This window comes from Delphinus delphis, chromosome 6, assembly GCF_949987515.2.
Source record: "Delphinus delphis chromosome 6, mDelDel1.2, whole genome shotgun sequence".
In the NCBI taxonomy this organism is placed as follows: Eukaryota; Metazoa; Chordata; class Mammalia; order Artiodactyla; family Delphinidae; genus Delphinus; species Delphinus delphis.
Window position 1 is genome coordinate 47,015,432 of NC_082688.1, and position 21,787 is coordinate 47,037,218.

General features: G+C 39.3%; 1 protein-coding gene and 1 long non-coding RNA gene across 2 annotated transcripts in view; one reads left to right on the forward strand and one right to left on the reverse strand.

The window, feature by feature from the left end:
• The window catches only part of LOC132427302 (uncharacterized), a 223,214-nt gene extending 213,501 nt beyond the window's left edge, over positions 1–9,713 (reverse strand). The window contains exon 1 of the long non-coding RNA XR_009519868.1: positions 9,071–9,713. This is a non-coding gene — a long non-coding RNA (uncharacterized lncRNA). The remainder of the gene's footprint in view (positions 1–9,070) is intronic.
• A 268-nt stretch (positions 9,714–9,981) lies between these two features.
• Positions 9,982–21,384, forward strand: ZFAND5 (zinc finger AN1-type containing 5). The gene is made up of 6 exons (XM_060014629.1): positions 9,982–10,489; positions 14,722–14,879; positions 15,306–15,417; positions 16,070–16,173; positions 18,921–19,046; positions 19,727–21,384. Exons 2-6 carry the CDS (start codon positions 14,729–14,731, stop codon positions 19,873–19,875), a joined length of 642 nt encoding a protein of 213 aa, XP_059870612.1. The 5' UTR covers positions 9,982–10,489; positions 14,722–14,728; the 3' UTR covers positions 19,876–21,384.
• Positions 21,385–21,787: the final 403 nt, after the last annotated feature.

The following is a 21,787-nucleotide window of genomic DNA, read 5'->3' on the forward strand; positions in this document are numbered from 1 at the left end:
TAGTTAAAACATTAAACTCCAGCTTTGTTTCAAGGCCCCCTCCAGGTTCTGTCTTGTCGTAAGCTGAGCTTTCACAAGACTCCAGCACCGACTCACTCACCTAGTTCAGACCTTTCTTCAGGGTCCCTGAGTAATGCTGATAGAAGTGTTAAAGCAGAGGATTAACATCCCTCATCCCAATTCCCTCAAATAGTAGTTTTCTTTTTCTGCTTTTTGTTTGCTTATTGTATTTTAGCTCGAGAAATCCTATCTTTACAAGAAATCTTTTGTTGAAGTCCACTATATACAACTGCTAAAAGCAGAGTTGTAGTTGAAGGAGACAGGAAAAGAGGGGAGACCTGATTATTTATCCTCCCTTGGGCCCAAAGCCTTAGACTGGACACAGAATAAAACAGTTGACCTTAAAGATTTCTGAGGTAACTTAGAATCTGAGGCATGATCTTCAAGATTTAGGAGCATAAAAACACTGAGTTAGACCAACCTACTGAGTGTGAATAATAGAGCAGTCTACTTGATCGCTTCACTCATTCATTCTTCCCACAATTATTCACTGAATATTTACGAGGTGCCAGGCACTGTTCTTAGCGCAAGGGATATAGCAGGAAACAAAAGAGACTAATTTTGTGCTCTCATGGAGCTTAAAAGATAGTGGGGGGAAGACACTTAATAAAGACATAAATAAAAGTAATATATGTTTGATGTGATAGAAAATGGATATGAAGAAAAGTAAAATAGGATAAGGGATAGTAAAAGGGTATACACGTGTGCGTGTGCGTGTGTGTGTGTGTGCTCTTTTATGTGGTGAGTTGGGAAAGGCCTCCCTTGTGAGGGTGACCTTTAATCGGGGAGTCAATAAAGTGAAATATCTGGAACAAGAGCTATTCAGGTGGAAGAAACAGTAAGTAGAAAAGCGCTGAAGCAACCGAATGCTTGGCATGTTTGAGGAAGAGCGAGGAAGCCAGAGTGACAGAAGCAAAGCAATGAAGAGTGACAGCAGTAGAAGATGAGGTCAGGAGGATATCAGCTCCTCGGGGGAAGAGGGCAGATCACCCTCAATGTTGCTCTGCAGGCGCCAGCTGCAAGTTATGGAGTGGGTGGTCAATAAACATGTGTTGGAGAGACTCAGAAAGTCCATTGTTTTAATAATAAGAACAAATCAAAGAGTATATATAATTTCTTAGTTCTTCCATGAGAAAGTCTGAGGTGGAAATTTTGTAATGTATTTGTCTGATTAGAGTCCAGAACATCTTCTCCCTCCCTAGTGACCCCTGCCTTGGGGACAAAGTGCCTTCAGTGTTTTCAGGGCCACATCTCCCACCAGTCAGTTTCTGATGTTCTTATTGCTCAGATTACATAGGATGGCATGTTCCAAGGAAAATGATGACTAGTGAAGAATGAACAACATTAATAGATAAGATCCCCTGGCACATAGAAATCACTTTTAGATCAGAAAAGAAACAAACTGTTGCAAAATCAATGGCCTTGCACTGTAGCTCTGAGCTTCACAGAATTCTGTCAAGTGTAGTTTTGGTCAATGATGTCACTCCCTCAGCCACTTAGAGCTGCATTAAGCACAATTCCAGAGCTAAACTGATATTATGAGGTAAAAATTGGTTGACTCTTTTACTTGTATTTCTAGGAGCAGGCCACTTTTAGCATAATTTCTTAAGAGGAGCAACTTTCAAATGAGGTTTTATGGCAGGCTTTGTCTTGTGTTTCTTTTTGTAAGGATAGCCATAGTCTCATCATTCCCTCTCTTGGGACCCACCATCCGCCAAGAAACATGACTGATTTCCTGGTTTTCTAATCCCCTTTGCAATTTGTGACTGAATTAATAACAGCAAAAAAGTCATTCTATTTGCAACTCTAAATATATCAAGATTGCCAGACTGTTCAAGGAAAAAATGCAATCTTTGCTTTTAGATTTTTTCTTAAAGGGACATTTCATCTTTGTTGTAAGGAAGCTAATTCCAGACCACACACCAAAAAAAAAGCCATAAATCTGTGCAACATAGATAATGAAGTAACTTAGACTGTTGACTGCAGGTGAAACAAAGAAGAGTAGAATATTTTGTAGGCCTATTATGATTAGAAGCAGGACATTACATTTAAACTGCATGACATTAAAAGTCAAAAAGGATAGGAACTTTTGCTGTCAGAGAGTTTGTTTGGTTTGGTTCCTCATCAGCATCCTTTGTGCCCTGATATATTAGAATGCAAGCCAAGTGGTAGGCCTCTTATCCTTTTTACCTTTTCCTGTCCCACAGGGAAAGGTACTGACCCTGTGGATAGGGTAAGTCAGCAGCTCTGACCTTACCATTTATACAGCGGGATTTATGAAAAGATATTTATTCACTGCCAGTAGTTCACAATGAAGGTCCTGCCAAAGTCCTTGGTGACCATGAGGCAGGTCATCCACTCACCTGCTCCAGGTATGATCTCCCTCACCTTTCCTCAAAATAAATAGTACTTGGACTAGGGTGACCAACTATCTAGGATTGCCCACAACTGAGGGATTGACAGGGACCTGGGACTTCTAGTGCTAAAACTGGGAAAGTCCCAGGTGAAGCAGAGGAGATGCTCCCCCTAAGTTGGATGCCCACAAAGTATGAAGCAGCTCTTGACTAGGAGCTGTGGACAGTGGGCCTTGGTGGAGTTGCACTGCTCCCTTTTACCACACCCAGGGTAAGGCCTCACTGTCCAGGCCTTTGAGGAACACCATGTAGAAGTCCTCTCATTTGTCCAGTACCAGGGTAACCTCTGACAATTTCCACATTAGCAAAATGGGGATAATAATTGTGCCTACTTCCTAATTCTTCTATGAGAAATAATTAAGTTAACATTAATATGTATAAAGTGCTTACAGCAAAGCTTGGCATTTAATCAGTGCCTAACAAATGTTACCTACTGTCATCATGGTCATTAGTTTCTGGATGGGAGAGAAATGATGCAGGACTTCACACTGTAGTTGATTCTCTCCTAGTGAATCTTAACCATCTTATGCGTATTATCTTTTCAAAAGTGAAAAATTGAAAAAAGAAAGAGAGAGGAAGGAAGGAAGAAAGGAAAGAAGGAAGGAAGAAAGAAAGGAAAGAAGGAAGGAAAGGCGGTAGGGAAGAAAGGAGGGAGGGAGGGAGGGAGGGAGGAAGGAGGGAAGGAAGGAAAGAAGGAGAGGTTACGGTTAGTAAAGTCAGTTAAGATTTATCTGCTTTCTTAAAAAGTAATTCTACCCACAAGGACTGACATTTGAGCAAGGTCAAAGGCCATATGAAAAATATTTTTTTAAATGCAAACAATTGGTATTAATATATGGCATTTTCAGAATAAGTTACTGCTCTTATCAACATTGTTTATCATAGTTTAGAAATGCAAATCTGACCATCCACCAGTAGGATAATGATTAACATAAATTATGTTACATCCATACTCAAATTTTGTTAATTGAATTTGTTAAAATAAATAAGGTCAATATTTATGCACTGATATGGAAAAGATCCCCAAAGCATACTGTTGCAGAACAATATATACAGCACAATTCCATGTATGTAAACAAATCACAAAGACATCTGTCTCTCTCTATATATAAATATAAGTACATGAATGCATAAAATAAGGTTTGAAAGTATAGACACATAAGTACCTAAGGATTATCCTTGGGAAGAGGAGAATGGGTTGGGGGTTGCTTGAACAGGAGACTCATTCTTATGTTAAAATCGTGTGCTGCTTGAAATTTATCCTCCAAAGAGAATATATTCATATACTATTAATACTTTGTAATTTTTTTAAATAGCATAATAAAACAGATGTAGAATAGATTTCCACCCCAAAATTCTTTTGTTATTTTCTCCTTCTTCTTTTTCCTTCATCCTCAACATACCTCCAACATAGGAAAACAAATTTGCTGTAAATGGCAAAGCATCCAAGTTACTGCGGATGAGGTGTATGGCATATAATCCACTAACCAATAATGAGAGTTGACAATAGTAAACAGACCACAAAATTATACCCAAGTACAAATTGAAAGAAACAGCCACCCTGTTGAATATGTTTAGCAATAAGTTCTAAAAAAAATGATGGCTGTTTTTAACCAATGGCATCCTAATAGTCATAGAATACATTTAAATGGAAGACTAAAGTTATGTTTTTCTGAGGTCTTTGCAAACTAGATAATGGTAATTATCTGGATTAAATCTTGTATCACGATTTTTGGGAGGTTGGGATGGGTTACTGTGTGAGTACATCCTTTCATAGCATTAGCGTTATCAGCGCATAACCTGAATGCTGAAGATGCTGTCTAGAAGACTTCTGTGCTGGGTGGACAGCTGAAGAGGACCCTCTAAAAGTTTGTAACTATGACTAGTTTAGGAAAGGTATTACTGCATTGGAAAGGACTTGAGCCTCAAAGACTGACCTGGGTTTGACTTCACTCTTCAATAACAACTATATGATTTGAGATATATTACTTATCTCCTTGTACCTCTGCCCTACCTCTGACAAAAAGCATAATCATCACTACTTCAAAGGATTATTGTAAAAATTAGAAATAAGGTATATAAAAGCACAAAGCACAAAATAAATACTAAATATATTTGCCTGAAACTTATATAGTTCCTTTAATCCTTATGCAGTTACACTGTTGTACTGGTTTTCATTTTTTTAAATAATTTATTATGAATTTCTGGCTTTTTATCCTTTTTTAAAATTCTACCTTAACTATAAGGTCAAATGATTACAAAAGAATAAAGCTTTTAAAAACAGTTAATGAACAGAAATTTACTCATTCAAATATGCACTCAAAGAAATCATGGGGTCTTATAATTGCCAGGGGCTGAAGAAGTCATCTGGTTGAATCTAACTCCTATTGCATGAATCCTTTATTTCATACTCTACTCCTGAAGGCTTCTCAAAAAGAAGCATGCTTCTTAACCTCTAAGCCAGAAAAAAATGGGGGGAGAGAAGTCTTTTTGAAAGGAAGAGCTGGACTAGAAGAGAAGCCACTAGTGTACCTGGAGTATCAGCACCTACTTCTTTCTAGCAGAACCATTGCACCAGGTGATAGCATTTACATCCATGGAAGGGAGTGAAATCACTCTGAGAGTATGTGCAGTAGAGAAACAAAGAGTGCTTGGGTGCTAGACTTAAGGAATGCCACATTTAGAAGTTGGATAGAGAGGTTAGAACCGGCAAATGAGACTTAGGAATTGCCTGTTAGGTTGGCAGAAACTATCTAATCAGAGTTTCTATTACGGTCACAGTTTTGGGTGAGATGAGTGATATACAAGATATACAAGTGTGGTTCACACTCTAACAGGAAATATAATTATGACGTAAATTAAAAGAGGAAATGCTCCTGGAGAGCAGCAGAACATTGAACCACGGGACAGAAGGCTAGAGTTAAATTCCCAGCTCTGACTCTTACTAGATGTATGACATTGGACAGGACACATGAGTTTGCCCTGAGCCTCAGTCAACTCCTCTGCAAAAGGAGAGATGATACCTATTTCAATGGGCTGTTGTAAGAGTTCATTGAATTAATGTATTCGAATATACACTGTAAATGAAAAAATGTTACACAAACTCTCCTTCTAGAACTTACATTCTTCCAGGACAAGGGCCCACCCTACCCATTTCTCTCTTACCAGTTTTCTGATTGAATCCTGACCACCCTGATGGTATCTACCTGCTTTCTGTGATCTTTTTCTGTTGCCTGACAGCTAGGGCCTTAGTGCCAACTGCCACTGCCCCAGCTCTGTACCATTCTAGTTGCTATGGGGCACTTGCCAAATCACTGACCCCATTCCTGTCTTTCTGGCCCACCCACCAGCTATGAACCCAAGTTATGACATGCTCCAAAGTGTTGTTTCAGAGCCAACCCCACATACAACTACTGAGATTCAAATCACATACTTAACATCTATACCTAGATTGTTTGTTCAGTCACAAAGATTTCCTAAAGTTCTTGAGACCAAAGTACCTTGTGTCTTACAAAGGTGATATCCACAGCAATACATATATATATATATATATATATATATATATATATATACACACACACACACACATATTCATCGATTTCCTTCACCTTAAGTTCTTAATGTGCATAAGTAATAAAGGCTTTTGTTCATTTAAATAGTCGTAAAAATTGTTTATGGTTATGATGAAAATATCTGGATTGTGTCTAAAAGTCTTATCTAATTAGGTAAGCCATCCATGCCATTTATTTGAAGATTCTTTGATCAAGTTGTTTTCACTGAAATTAAGTATGGCTTTAACACTATCAAAAGGTCTACACAGTAATTAAACTGCTACTGTTTTATCATTTCCCCGGGGAAAAATACTCAGCCAGTCACTTGTTGAGCTAGGTCTAAAACCAATCCATTATTGGACTCACTGATATTTTAATTATTATTTAATTACTAATTATTAGAGGAAAAATTTTAAATTAAGTAATGGTATGTTCTACTCTTAATTTTTTAATTAGCTGATTTGCTCTAAATACAATATTCTATCCTTTCAGCCAATCATTCTGAAAATAATAAAAATACAATTGAATCTTGTTACCTTGACCTTTGAGATCTGGGAAGGGGATAAAGAAGGAGAGAGAAGAAGGGTACTATGTGAACATCAAATGACACCTAACAGTTTTTAAAACCCCAGCAAAGACTTTGTGCTTCACCAAGCTCTACTCAAGCACAGAGAAAAAATGTAATACCCATGACAGGGTGTTACAATCATGCCATACATAGAAGCAATTCTTATTCCATAATGGAAAGCTCCATGTCAAACTAAAATAACTCCAGGTCTTTTATATTTTACAGTGGACTAATAACCTCTATTGCTATTTTTAAAAGATGTCAGTTTTCTACTTTCTAAGAAATTGAATTAATTTGCTCTTCTCCAATTATCAATCCCTTTTTGGCTCATCCCTAGATTACAAAGAAAAATGTAAGTGAACTTGTAATGACTTTACCTGAATTCTTAAGCAGAATACAAACTGTTCCAACTTTCTCATATGACATGCCAGTTTGCTATAGTTAACTACTTTAAGGAAATAAGCCTAGTTCCACTGGTGATGGAGATGATTGGCAATGGAACTCAGATTTGGGTGAGTTTTCAGCATCCATTGTCATTGGTTATATGCTCCCATAGCATTCTGCACCTTTCTTTCAAAATATTTACCAGCTCATTACATATTTGCATGATAATATTGTTAACGTCCTTTTCCCTAATATGACAGTAAGATCCATGAGAACAAGGGTAAGATCAATTTTTTCCCACCAATGTATATTCCAGCACCCAGTTTAGTGGGTATCTAGAATGTAGCAAGTGTGCAAAACATTTTTATGGAAAAATGAATAAAAAATAATTGAGTTAGTATTATTTTCAAGGAGTATTTAGGAATGGATCAGTACCAGTCACTTGGTATGTTCCATGTAATGAAATTCTACAAAAGGTATTTTTTGAACAATCAATAACACCACATTTTGAGCACACACCACTTTCTCCGGTATTTTTTGCAGAGGCTGGTTTTAACCTTCTTTGATGACCATGGTGACAGCCCTTTTGCATACTATATTAAGAGCATTCTGCTATATATTTTGTGTTCTATAGTTTGTCTTTACAGACCAACTGATAATTTAGAACACCAAAACAAAAACAAAAATACTCCTTAGAAGCATATCCCCTAATCTGTTACACCAGAAATATGAGAAAAAAAATTTTTTTTAACTTTTTCCCTTCACATGGTGTGAACATCTGATTGAGAGATCTCTTACAGCATGGTGGGGTAAGTCAGTGGTTCTCAAACTTGAGCGTGCATCAGAATCACACGGAGAACCTGTTAAAACACAGATCACTGGACAAACCCTCAGAGTTTGTGATTCCATAGGTCTGGTGTGGGGGCCTGAGAATCTGTATTTCTAACAAGTGCCCAGGTGATGCTGATGCTGCTGGTCTGGGGACCACACTTTGAGAACGACTAGTGTAGGTGCTGGAAGGGTAACCTGCTAAAACTAGGTTCAATACCAGGTATATTCCTGGTTGAAATAGTCTCATAGAGAAAATTATAAATGGTTGGTAGAGAAGACAAGTTATCAGAAGGGGCTACATATTATGCAATACATTATTAAATAACCAGCTTGCCTTATTACTTAGCTGGGTTTTTTTTTTTCTTTCAATTTCACTCCTTCAGGAATTATCGTTTCACCTTTTAATAACTAAAATGGGAGGAGGGGGAAATCTCTAAGTTATTTTTGTCCTCAGTAAGAACCACCTCCATTGATTCCCTGTCCTTCAGTGCCGCAAGGGAGTCACTTTATCACTTAACTGTAAAAAATGGATATATAGTACCTATCTCAGTGAATTGCTGTGAGGATTAAATGAAACCCTAAATGAAAAATACTTAGCCCCCCATATGGTCTGTAAATGGTAGCTGCTATGTTTTTACTAATTTGTCTACTCACTCAAGAAAGTAAATTTCAATGGTCCTGGGACCAGTGTCTGAAACTATCAGTGTCTGAAACTATCAACATTTATATTTCTAACACTTTAATTGCCTACAGCAATAACTCTAAATTGCAAAGAAAAATGTTCAGTTATGTTCTAGGGATTACACTTACTGTGGCAGAGAACTGTTTGATTTGGAAATTTTGGCACAGGGCACCAGGACAGCATTCTCCCAAATACACAAAATTATAAAGAAGAATCACCTGGAGTACTACTTAAATATTCAAGTTCCTGAGCTCCACCCCAGACTACCAAAACTATCTCCAGGGGAAAGTCCTAGGTGATTATTTAAAAGTAAACAATTATTCCAGGTGATTTTTCTTATCACCAAGTTTGGGAAGCAACGAAGGGACCTCTCACTCCAGTCTAATGGTGGCTATTAGAAGCCCTAAACATCGTTTCTATTTATTCATTAGGCCATTGTTTACTAGAAAATTTCCTAAGTCCTTTCTGTCTTACTACTTGTGTTTTTTGAGTTGAACTAAAGTCACCTGGCGAGGCCAGTTGCAAGTGGGTTTTTTTGTTGGTGCTTTGAAAAGCTTCTCAGTGTTTTTAGTTAACTCACCCTTTCAAACTAGTCGGGGCCTGTGCCTCATTTTTGAATTGCCCCCTTCTGAACTTCCTCCTGCAACGTCTCCTTTTTGATCTCTCCCTCGGGTCTAGCTTGTTTGTTCCTTAACTTCATCTCAGGTAGAACATTTGGTGCTTTCCCAGTTCACGAGGCTCTGCTGGAATAGTCCATTTCCAGAGATTTTACAGGCTGGCCAAAACAGTTTGCTCAGAACGGTGTCGCCGGGGCCGAAGACGGGCAGCAAGTCGGCGGAGCACTTCCTGACTCGGCACAACCATCCGTGACCTTGGGCGAGCGAGCGAGGAAGCGAGCGCCACCCGCCCCGCTCCTTCCTGGGAGCATCAGGGGCAATGCTCAGGCTGGACTTTAGAACCGAAGGCGAGTGTGAGGGAACCGGACGGGGGAAACTTCATAAACAGGCGAGAAGACCCAGAAGCTAAACAGCAGTTCATTTTCTCTTCTTGAGCCGAATCCTTCTAACACGTTCTTGTTGGGTGGGGAAGGGGTGGGGAGTAAGGAGGAAAGGGAAATGTCTGCCAAAGGCTTTAGACAAAGCGCGAGAACTCAGATGGCGAAAAGTCGGCTTTACTGAGAAAATCGGAAGGAGAGAGGCTGAGGGCGGACAATCAGGTTAAAAATAGAAACGCATCCTCCACAGGACTACTTCTTTCCAACTCCACCCTGGGGCCAGCAGCCGAGTCAGTGATTCGGCTCCGCGCATAGGTAGCGCGCTCAGGCTCGGCCCCGCCTCCCCGGCCGGGTGACTGGAGGCGGAGGCGCGGCGTCGAGCACGTGACGTCAACGCGCTCCCCGCCGCGGCCGCCGTCGGGGTTTTCGCTGACGCACAGACCCCGCACCCCCTCCCCTTTCCCTCACTGCCTGAGCGCCGGGTGGAGAGGACGCGTCAGTTGACTGGAGCGCAGGCCTACGTGCATCTCCTTTTGGGGTTCGTCGTTCCCTGGAGCCGCACACCTTCCCCGGCAGTAGCAAAGCGACACAGAGCGCCATCCGCGGGCCCTTGCGGCGCCCAGGCCTAGCTGCGCGCGCCCCGCTCGCCCTCGGAGTTGGCCAAACCCGCCGCTGGTGGAGGCGTGAGGCAACGACGGGCCGGCGGCGCGAGCAGCGTTAGCCGCCGCGGCCTTCGGCCCTCCCTCCGCCTCCTTCTCCGCCCCCCCTCGCTTCCCTCCTCCCACTTCCCGAGCTCCGGCGTGTCCCGGCCACGCTCGGTGCTGCTGCGGGAACAAAGGAAGACCCCGCGGCGGCGGCGCCACCTCCGCCTGCGGCTCTGACCCGCTCCCGGCCCGCGGCGGCGGCGGCGGCGAATTCAGGGCTTCCGGCTCGCCCCTCCGTGAGGGCTCGGCCCGGTCCCACCGCGCCGGCGTCGCGCGCCAGCCCGGTTCCTGCCGCCGAAGGGTGAGTAGCACGGGGCTTGGGGAGGGCACCCGGCTACTCGTGGTCGGCCGGGGTTGGGAGTGAGGGATTCGGGCGCCGCAGGCCTCCGACGAAGGCCGAGTGGCCAGTGTATGGCGGCGTCCGGGGGAGGAGAGCCCGCCAGCCAGCTCAGGAAGCACAAAGACGGAGGCGGCATTCTGCCGTCGAGGCCGGAGGCCTAGTTCCCTGTGCCCCGGGCTCACTCGCACACTCATGGTCGGGGAAACAATGCCCGGCGTGCGGCCTCCGGGGGTTCGCGCTCTGGGCCTCCCTCGAGTCCGCCGCGGCCGCCTTCCGCGGTGGCGCCCGGCGTGGGCGGCCAAACCCGGAAAGACAAAGAGGCGGTCGCGGCGGCCGCGCCCCCAGCCCCTTGCCCGCCGCACCCCCTATCTCCGCCTCCTCGGAGGGGCCGTTCAGGGTCGGGGGTAGGCGCGGGACCGGCAGGGTTAGGGGCCGGCTTGGCCTGCGGAGCTGCTGTTCTGCATGACTCAGTGGTTTTTGGAAAAGGCCCTGCAGTGCTTTCCTGAACGAGGCCTTTGCTTGAAAGGGCATGGCGGTAGGGATGGGGGACCAGTGGGACCCGAACTTGTTTTATAATCCGCTGGAACGTTGGGTGAGAGGGGTCTTCTCTGTCGTGTTTTAGTTTTACCGATGTTGCTGCGTTTCTCGCCCGAGATGCCTTTCATGAAGGAAATGGAGCACCTTCTCCTTTGTTTCGTGCATTTAGGCTGAGGAACATGAAATTCTTTGCTCGCTTTCCACGCACTCCGTGGAGCTGTGTTTTGGGAAAAGGTCCGGGTTATCTTTATTGAATGACTGCCTTCTAATAATTTAGTCTAAGGGCACATTAGGGTAAAGTAGTATATAGGTCATAGAGCCACTGTTCTTCAGCTTGGCCATTCAGGTAATTTACAGACTTTTTAAAAAATCTAAATGAATTTTATTTTACTCCTTATTTTTAAAAGTAGGGTTTTAGAACTGAATTGGTGAAAATACTGCAATTTCATTTTTCAAGTTTTTCTTCTAAAAATGTCCCCCTCAAAAAGATGTTTAACTCTTCCCTATTTTCTATCTCTCAGGGCCGGTATTAAGCCTGAAAAGGAGCCTTTAAAATCACACTAATGTCCATTTAGGAAAAGGGAACTGAGATCTGGAGAGTAAGGGCTTGCCCAAGGTCACTGGCTTAGAGGTAGATTAGAAACTAGAACTCTGGTCTCAACTCCAGGTGGGCAGGCATTCTTAAACGTCTTTTAACATTTTGTGCACCTGAGAGAAGTAAATTCCATAGGCATGAAAACCTTTTTTATTCATATTTGAGGCTGGAGAATTTTTCAGTTACATGCTCCTGTCTTTTTGGTTTTGATTTTCCTATGAATTATAGGAAGCCACAAACTGTAAAAAAAAAAAAAAAAAAAAAAAACACATTTCAGCTATAAAAACTATAAAAATAAACATTCTAGCTATACCTGATAGAGCTGACATGATGAATGCTCAAGTTTCTAGCAACTTTAAAGGTAGTAAATAATAATGGTATTGTATTTTTCTAAAATACAAGTGGGGAAACACAGTACCTAATGGCACTCATCCCCGACACCCACCTCAAAAAAAATTGCCACTGATCATGAGGATTCTTTCTGCCTTGATGCTCTTCGCTGTGCTTGGTTTTTATAAACAACCCTGACCATTTGGCTTCATGAGTGATTAATGATGCTTGCATTTTCTAGATTTAATGTGAGATCATTCCCTGTGTTAGAAAAAATCTAGCAATCTTAATGGCATCTTTTTGTTTTGTTTTCTTATATGAGCGCTGCATCCTTAATTCTTGGGGTTGTGTAGGAGTTGGCAGGCTCTGAGATAAAAATAGAAGCTGATTTCAGAGGCCTCTGTTGACTAGGCTTTATGTGAGAGCCTCCATCCCGCTCACCCTGTCACATTGCAGCCTTGTGACAGGCTGAAGCGCCCGCCCATGTGATCTAAGCTTCTGAGAAATATTAAGGCAAGCTTTGCTCTTGTGGTGGCATTTAAAAGCTGGCTTTCTGGGGGGGGGGGGGGGGAGTCTACAAGATGAGATGCCATGTAGAAGACTGATGTCCCAGTGTCTCTTGTGTTTCAGTTTGGAGGCTGTTTATCGTGACTTGAAGGTAGATGTGTTTTCTGGAGAAAGGTGGAATACTTTGCATGTGAAATCATTGGGTGAAATTCCCACCCCCATTTATATAAACAAAAGATTTTAAGAATCAGATTAATATTAATGTGGGTTGACTTTTAGGCCAATTTACTTTTAAAGCCACTGTTAGATGACACTAGAAGTTAGTATAGCAAGTGAGCTAGTGTAATTCTTAAGCTGGCTTCAAGGAATGGCCCTGCTTTTTGTGCAGGGCAAAGATTCACATACTTTGCATGGTAGGCATGCAAATACACTGTTATTTGAAGCATTTTTTGTACATGTTATACTCAAAGTTTTAAAAACCCAGCTGAAAGTGTTTATTAATAAACTTCCTAAGTGATGTTGAAATGTTTACACTACCCTGATCCAAAATGAGTCAGCTAAATTCCACTTACTACTTAAAGAGATAGTGTCAACTAAATTAGTACTATTATCTGAAGTAAGTTGCAAGTATTGGTCACTTTCTGTACAAGTTTGATTGGCTTGAGGTATTTTCAAGCTTGAAATATAATGGCTTTTTGCTAACAAAAGGAAAGATTACTATCATTTAGATTGTTGGAATAATTGACAGGATTCGGGCCAGGTCAAGTTTGGTTAGTCCTCTTCCCCCCTTTTTATAATTTTGGTAAAAAGTGTTAATACTTGTTAAAACATTGCTTTTAATAACTCACTAAAGAGTGTATCCTAGTATGTGGTGGTTGAAAAAAGCAGTATGAAATTCTAGGAAGTAACAAGCTGTAGCTGAAAGTACTTTCCTGCACTTATTTGAAAAGTTCATAACTTATAAGTCACCTTCATAGTCAACATTAAGGTACAGTTAAAGGAGAATGACCAGAATTATTGCACATAATCTCCCCTTGATAAAATGCTCTGAAATACGCTTTTGGTACATTCATACATAATTTAAAGGTGACATGGAAACCTTCCAGGTTTTTAATTTTTTTTCCTTAAATATTTATGTCTGTTAACTCAGGAAATTTTACTAAATTTAGCAAAACATTACTGTTTGTGCTAATTTTAAGAAGGCTTCTGGAAAAGCAAGGGTATGCTTGCTATATAAAGCTCTTTCTGGTAACCTAGCATTAAATATTAACCATTACTAAAGGTTGTGTGTATTGCTTTATTTTGCCATATTGAAATTGAGCTTGGAAAGGTTTCATTATTTTCTGTCATGAGGCAGACAAGTGCTTGTTAAAAGTTTTAATAGAGCCGTTGGCTGAGAAATCTATGGCTAATAATTTGTACATTATAGGTTTCTAGGCACTGACTTTAAAGTATACTCAGACCCAGATTTCTCATGTCAAATGTAGAACAAAAGGAATTTCTTAAGCAGCTTTTTCCTAAATTCTTAAAGAACTTCACTTTTTGGTGCCAGGGTAACAGGAAAAGCTAGATGATCTACCAGCTCTCTTTTCAGTCTTCTGTAAAGGTGTTGCAGCATTTAAAAAGTACAGATGCTCTGCCCCGTAGCAGAACTGAATTACTACAGGGCTCACGTATGTTCAGATGTTAGTTTTAAGAAAGCTCTAGAGCTACATCCAATATACAGCTAGTTTAAAGAACAACTAGTAGATATGAAGAGTCAGTAGTTAATTGTGATTATTTGAAATAATCTGCCTGTAGTGTAGGAGAGTAGAAAGTGATTTAAAGATACCAATTGCCAAAATTGATTTAAACATAATTCTGGTATCGGGAAGGGTGACCTTTTCACGAATTACAGAAACAGCGACAGGTAAAATAATACATTTTAATGTTTAATGATAGAATTTTTTGTCCTAAAAATGTGAAGTCATGATAGTTCATTGTTTATCAAGCTAAAACAGTTCCATTCATGTCCCTTGTTTTATAAAGGCAACAAAATATTCATAATTTAGCCTACTCTCTTAAAGATTAACACAATTGGGGGCTTTGTTAGAAACAGACTCAGTGTTTAGAAATGACAAAGGTACAATAATGACTATCATACTAATTTTAGTGATTTTTTTTTTGTTTGTTTGTTTTTTACTACATGCTAGTTTCTAAAATTTTTGTTTTGTTTTGTTTACAGGAGAAAAATGGCTCAGGAGACTAACCAGACCCCAGGGCCCATGCTGTGTAGTACAGGATGTGGCTTTTATGGGAATCCTAGGACAAATGGAATGTGTTCTGTTTGCTACAAAGAACATCTTCAGAGGCAGCAGAATAGTGGCAGAATGAGCCCAATGGGTAAGTTGGTTCCAAGAAATAACCCATTTGAAGACCTGGTGGACAGAAAATATAGAACCAAGAGTTGGGCCCTAAGACTGAGAATGAATCCTGAAAGTCCAAGGAGAGAAGACTCGAGAAAAGCTTGAAATTTAAAGCAATAGTAGCCCAAGTACTTGGAATGACTACATGAGGAATGAGTGACTGTCTACAAGCATCTTCTAGCTTTTTCATTTTCGTTTTTGAGTACGTGTACTCACTGGATATGACTTTTTAATATATTTTTTTTGTTGTTTGGATATCACTTAAGTGTAAGATTCTGCAGCACAGTGAAAGTACTTAAGTCACTAATCTAATTAAATGCAAGTATTTGTTACTTATTAATAGTTTTGGTAATGAGTGTTTGTAGTGTTGCTTTGTTTCTTACCAATCCTTTTTTCTAAATAGGGACAGCTAGTGGTTCCAACAGTCCTACCTCAGACTCTGCATCTGTACAAAGAGCAGATGCTAGTTTAAACAACTGTGAAGGTGCTGCTGGCAGCACATCTGAAAAATCAAGGTAAGATTAAACATTTCTGGGTTTTTATAATAATACAGGGAGGAAATAAAGATAAATGACATTATAATTATGAATGTTAATAAATAATGATGTATTACATCATACATATTGCCTTATAATAAGGATGTTAATACATTAGATGCCCTTGGCTTTACATGTGTTGCACAATTGGTGATTATTCCAGTGTCCTTTAATATATGATCGTGTAGGTCATTGAGTAAAGCTATGTATTAACAACGCACTCCTGAACAACCTCAAGGATACTGTGTTGAGATGCTGTGCTTTTATTTCCTTGTAATTGAGGCGTAATAATTGTAGAGAATGAGGCTCTGCAGACTATATTGTAATGCCACGTAAGGCATTCTGGCAAAGCTACCCCTTTTGCCCTTAAACAAATCACAGGCACAGCTAAAAATTTCTAGTTGGCTATAATAGAACATCGTAACCTATATAAATATGCAGGCTTGAATTGATGAGCCATTCATCAAATTGCTTTCCTTATTCTCATCCATCTGTGCTGGGCATCTTGTTTAGATTATTTAGCTCCATTTGATCACATTGGAAATAATATATGTTGAACTGACAACTTCTTATCTTTCCAAGAAGTACCCTTAACATCTTTAAAAAATGTTTGTTGCTTGAACTTAAATAGAAATGTGCCTGTGGCTGCCTTGCCTGTAACTCAGCAAATGACAGAAATGAGCATTTCAAGAGAGGACAAAATAACTACCGCGAAAACAGAGGTGTCAGAGCCAGGTATGCTTTTTGTTTAATACTAGTTCAGTTCTGGATTTGGTAGTACAAGAAAGGGTTGGTGGAGGGATTCTTTCCTTCCCATTGAAGGACCAAAGAGGAGAGAGAGCTATAAAATAGAGGCCAAGCAAACCACTATCTTTAAAGTACCTTGAAGTGTAAAATAGTCACTCTTTAATCTCTTCTTCTCTGCCCATCCCCCCTTGCCCCTGCATCCACAAATCAGCAAAGTTTATAATATGAAGACTGAAAATGTCAAGAATTTAATGAACTGTTCACGAATATATTTTAAAAGTATCTAAATCATTAAAGAAGGTATTGTTCACAAACGGAAGAAATTATACGGACTAAATTCCAAAGCTGTGGAGAAAAATTCAATAATCAAAAGCATTAACTATTCAGTCTTGATATTGTCAATACTGTAGAAAATACTCAATCAAAAGAACATATCAAACACTAAAAGAAACTTTTGAATTGAAGAAGTGTGGGATCCCTATGGGAGTTTAAAAACTCAGTGTGGAAAGGCATTTTGGTTTTCATTAGTTAGTGACTGAGTCTATGCTGAACTTACATAGCACAACCAGAAGTGCTTTAATGTTGCCAGAAGATTGACTTGTTTGATTTATCTGGGCTAGACCCTGGAACAATGATCTATATACTCTACGGTGCACATAGTGCATTTGATCAATTCATGATTTCCTGGTATAGTGTTGACTGAACACAATATAAAACTTTATTGTGAGCTAATAGTGTCAGTGGATGTGTAATCTGCTTTGGAGGCTTGCTTTTGTACGTAGCCGAGCTTATGTGAACCATATCACTCTTAATTGATACATTTAAGATGAAAATTCTTAAGTTGGGCAGGTGAATCCATATTTGGTATTTTTAAGTTAAGTTCCATCCTTATGAAAAGCTGACCAAATTAGTATTTGTGAGGCTTTTGTTCTGTTTCATTTGTTTTTGTTTTTTTAAAACACAAAATGACACTGACCTTGGAACAGTACTCTTTTGGATTAGTTCTGTAGCTATTCTGTGCATTTATTATTTCTTAGTAGGCGTTCTGTAGTTCACTGCTCTGTCTTTTCTGTATCATTTTTCTCTTCTTGACTGACCCCCGCCCCTCTTCCCTGTATGTTTTAGGAACCACTGTCCAATTTTCAGGTGTGGCCAAGGAAATATAGCTGTCACCTCCCCAGCACTATTCCACAGATTGTTCTTTACTGTTATACCATCAGGAAAAATTACATTAACGTTGCCATAGTAGATTATTAGGAATAAGTAGTAGCTAGAATATTACTGTTGGTCTAATATTAGACTTAATCTCACTGGATATATTACTAATGCAAATGAGTTATAAATTTGGAGGTAATTTTACAATACCTATTAAACCAATTGGTTTGGATTTATGCTGATAGCATTAGTGTTGACCTATTGTTAGGCAATAATTTTAGTATTGTATACGTTAATTTGCTATTGGGGTTTGGATTAATATTAAAACTCAGCTTATAGTGCTTCTGGTTTCGCTGACTTTTATAAAAGTAGAATTAAATTTTGCTGTTTTGTTTTCAATAACCTGGTGGTAATGTGAACTTTAAAAGAGTAATCTGCAATTTTATCTTTATATTGACAAATTCCATTGATGTCATGAGTAAACTTAAAACTTAGATCTTTTAGGTGGAGAAACAGGGACTTTTAAAAGTAGGTCATATCTCTTACTGTCCAAATTTCATACCCATTTTATTTTTATTTTTTATTTTTTATTTTTTATTTTTTATTTTTGTGCGGTACGCGGGCCTCTCACTGTTGTGGCCTCTCCCGTTGCGGAGCACAGGCTCTGGACACGCAGGCTCAGCAGCCATGGCTCACGGGCCTAGCCGCTCCACGTCATGTGGGATCTTCCCGGACTGGGGCATGAACCCGTGTCCCCTGCATTCGTAGGCGGACTCTCAACCACTGCGCCACCAGGGAATCCCCATACCCATTTTAGATAAGTATCACAAAGTAAATTACAGCTGTGCTCTAAAAATTCTTGTTTTGCCTCTGGAATCCTTAATAGTCTAAAATCAAAGCTTCACAAGTACTTACACTGTCCTAAAGACAACGTTGCTGATATTTCAAGTTTTTTTTTTTTTTAATCCTGCAGGTTTTCTATGTAAGACAATATAAAGCACTTATTAAAATGGCACAATAATAATTGTGAAATTTTGGAACCTAAAGTTAATTAGGGGATTAATGACTTGGGTTTTACTTGTCAAAATTTATTGGATTTATCTACACAATTTTTCTTTTTTCTATCAGTATAAAAGCAAAATGACTTTATAGCTAATTACCTCCGAAGTTGGTAACCTTATTTCCTGAATTTGAACTGCCCTAATTTAGAAGTTTGCATTTAGGCAATTGGAATATGGAAAAACTGAGCAGATGACCACATCTCTCAGGTCTTTAAAATTTAGAATTAGGATTTTGTTTGCTAGGACTAGAGTGAGTTTAAAGGAATTTGAGTGGAGTGATAATTTAATAAAATTTACAGGAGCAAGTGGTATTATGTTAATTGGCAAGAAATTCTCAGATTTGAAAGAAGTTCTGATATTAAAGTAGAAGATTGTTTTTAAAGTACATGTTTTCAAGAAAGACTTCTTAAACATTTTCAGGAAGAATCTTACTGTTTCTCTTGTTTTGTTTTGGTCTGGTCTTAGATAATTATCAGCCAAACAATTGACAGACTTCTAATTTTTACCCTTGTTTTTCAGTTGTCACTCAGCCCAGTCCATCAGTTTCTCAGCCCAGTACTTCTCAAAGTGAAGAAAAAGCCCCTGAGTTGCCCAAACCAAAGAAGAACAGATGTTTCATGTGCAGAAAGAAAGTTGGCCTTACAGGTATTCAGGGAGCTCCTAGTTACTCCCTAAGGGACTGGTCAGTCTTACACATAAAACAAAATGCCCGACTTTGAAGAATAGAAAGTTTCCAGAGTAGACTGGAAAGAGGACAGTGAAGAGAAGTCGAGTTTGATTTCCATTGGTTTGTCTAATCATATGAAACCCTTTCCTGACTTCAGGCCTTCTGAATTACTTTCCTTTATCGGATTGATAAAAATTAATCCCTTTTGATTCTTTCCTTTGTTCTGTTCTCCTGGGAAAAAGCTGAATTAAATAGTAAGCACCTACTCTGAACCAGGCATAAAATGTTCTAGATACTTTTTAATTGTTCTCCTTTAAATCTCAGAACTGTATGTGGTTGTCTTTTCCTAGCCTTCACTTGAGGAAACATTACCCAGTTAACATACGGTAGGACTAGAATTTAAATTCAAATCAGCCTGACTCCAGAGCCTGTGTAATTTCTACCCTGTTTGGTACCTACAGGAGTTTATGGAAGGATAGTTACTTAAATTTCTCACCATGTCAGAGGAGGTTAAGAGCACTTTCAGTTTAAAGTGACAGACTCTTTAATGTTGCAAAGAGTCATGAAAATCTGCTTCCTTTTCTGTATTGACTAATGCTTTTGTTTCTTTTAATTGCTACAAGTTCCCAAGTGACTCTACTTCCTCTTGTATGTACAGGGTTTGACTGCCGGTGTGGAAATTTGTTTTGTGGACTTCACCGTTACTCTGACAAGCACAACTGTCCATATGATTACAAAGCAGAAGCTGCAGCAAAAATCAGAAAAGAGAATCCAGTTGTTGTGGCTGAAAAAATCCAGAGAATATAAATTACTACTTGTGAAGAGACTGATAACTTTGTTTTTATTTTAATATATCGTAGGAAAACATTAAAGAGCAGATGCATGGCCATTTTCCTTTGATGTTCTCCAGAGTTTTACTTTACACTTGTCTGTCTTATAATTGATATTTTAGGATGTGTGGGTGTTTGTTACAGGCAGAATTGGATAGATACAGCCCTACAAAATGTATATGCCCTCCCCTGAATTAAATTGGATGAAAATCTGCACAGCAAGTTGAAAACACAGATAATAGGGACAAAATTTAGTTCCCTTGTGCCAAACAAAGTACGTGAAATATCTGCATGTTTGCAGCATATCTGCCTTTGAGAATGTAATCAAGGTATAATCTCTGGCTAGTGTTACGTGCCTGTATTTTTTTTTTTTTTAATGGTACACCAGAAAAGGACTGGCAGTCTACTTCTACCATAAACTTTACCCTGTTAATTTCCACATTTTCCTTGGAAGCGGGAAGAAAGCTATAAAGAAAGCTATCAGACCTTTCCGTGAAACCAGTGTTTTGGTGCCATATGTAAGCCTGGCTAATTGGTCTTCTAAAAGCTGTCAAATAAGACATTCTTTGGAAGGTACACATCATAACTGGTTATAAAGAGTAAAACAGATCAAGCCAACAGGGTCTTGAGCTATCTTTGAAGCTTATCGTGCTGGCCTGCACCAGAAGATGTCTGCATTACTCTCATTGCTAACAATATTGTGTAGCACAGAACTGCACTAAGATTAATTTGTCTACAAGAAGAAGTTAAAACTCTACGTTTGGTTTTCACATATAGCAGCTCTATTGAGTAACATGCATCTGAATTTTAATTTGCAAGGGTATCTGAATAGTTAATTTTTCATGTGCATATTTTGTTGAATTGTTTTGGTTCAAGAAAGAATGTTTAAAGCTTTTTTAAAGACTTCAGTTCTTAATGTAACTGTACCCTTCTGCATGGAAAATCATAACCAACATGGCTGCGGTAGACTTCTTAGTGGTATCCAGCACCACTTGCAGAGGGCTGCTTTATCATATTAATTGTACTTGGGTGTAGGACTCTAGTGTTCTTGGGTGTATTGCATGGGCTGCATTATCTACAGCATTGTACAATAACAACTAGAAGAGGCAGTATACTTCACTGATGCTTGTCTGGTAATATCACTTCTGTGTTATAATGGAAGGTTTTTTGTGATGTATGAAACTTGTGTTTTTTATATATAAATGCGTATAGTTAGATTGGTGTCGTGGTAATGCCTGTTTTCATCTGTAAATAGTTAAGTATGTACACGAGGCACTACTTCTGATTTATTGCAGTGTTCAGTCTTAGTTTTTACTTTTACTCTTAAAGCATTCAGTTTTGCTTTCAATTTTATGTACCTTAGTTCTGAGTTAGATCTGCAGATGTGTACAGATAGTTCATATTTATGTATTGCACATAATCATGCTATTCAGCATTGATGCTGTATTGTATTATGTAAATAATAAAAGCCATGTACAGAGGGAAACTTCCACTTGTTCATTGGGTTTTTAAGCCATAGTTAGAAATCCTACAGGGGGATAATTAGAAAATGTTTCATATTGAACTTTTTAGTTGCATTTGTAGACTTTGCATGGCTATATTGTAAATTTTTTTCCATTGCCATCCCTGAACATGATATATTCAAGTGAGAGCCATGAGATGAGTGTTGTAAAACATCGTAAGTGTGGTACATAATAGGCAATTTAATTTTGAAGAAATGAATAGGCACTTTTAGGGTTAAAACAGTCTTAGAACTTAGGTCATAATTTTTCAATCCTCCTATCTCCCTTTTCCTTTTTTTTTGCTTTATAAATGACACTTTAGGCATGACAGTGTGTTTACAACAACAGACATAGTCTTGTTTGGGGTTTGGTTCTAATGTTGAGATG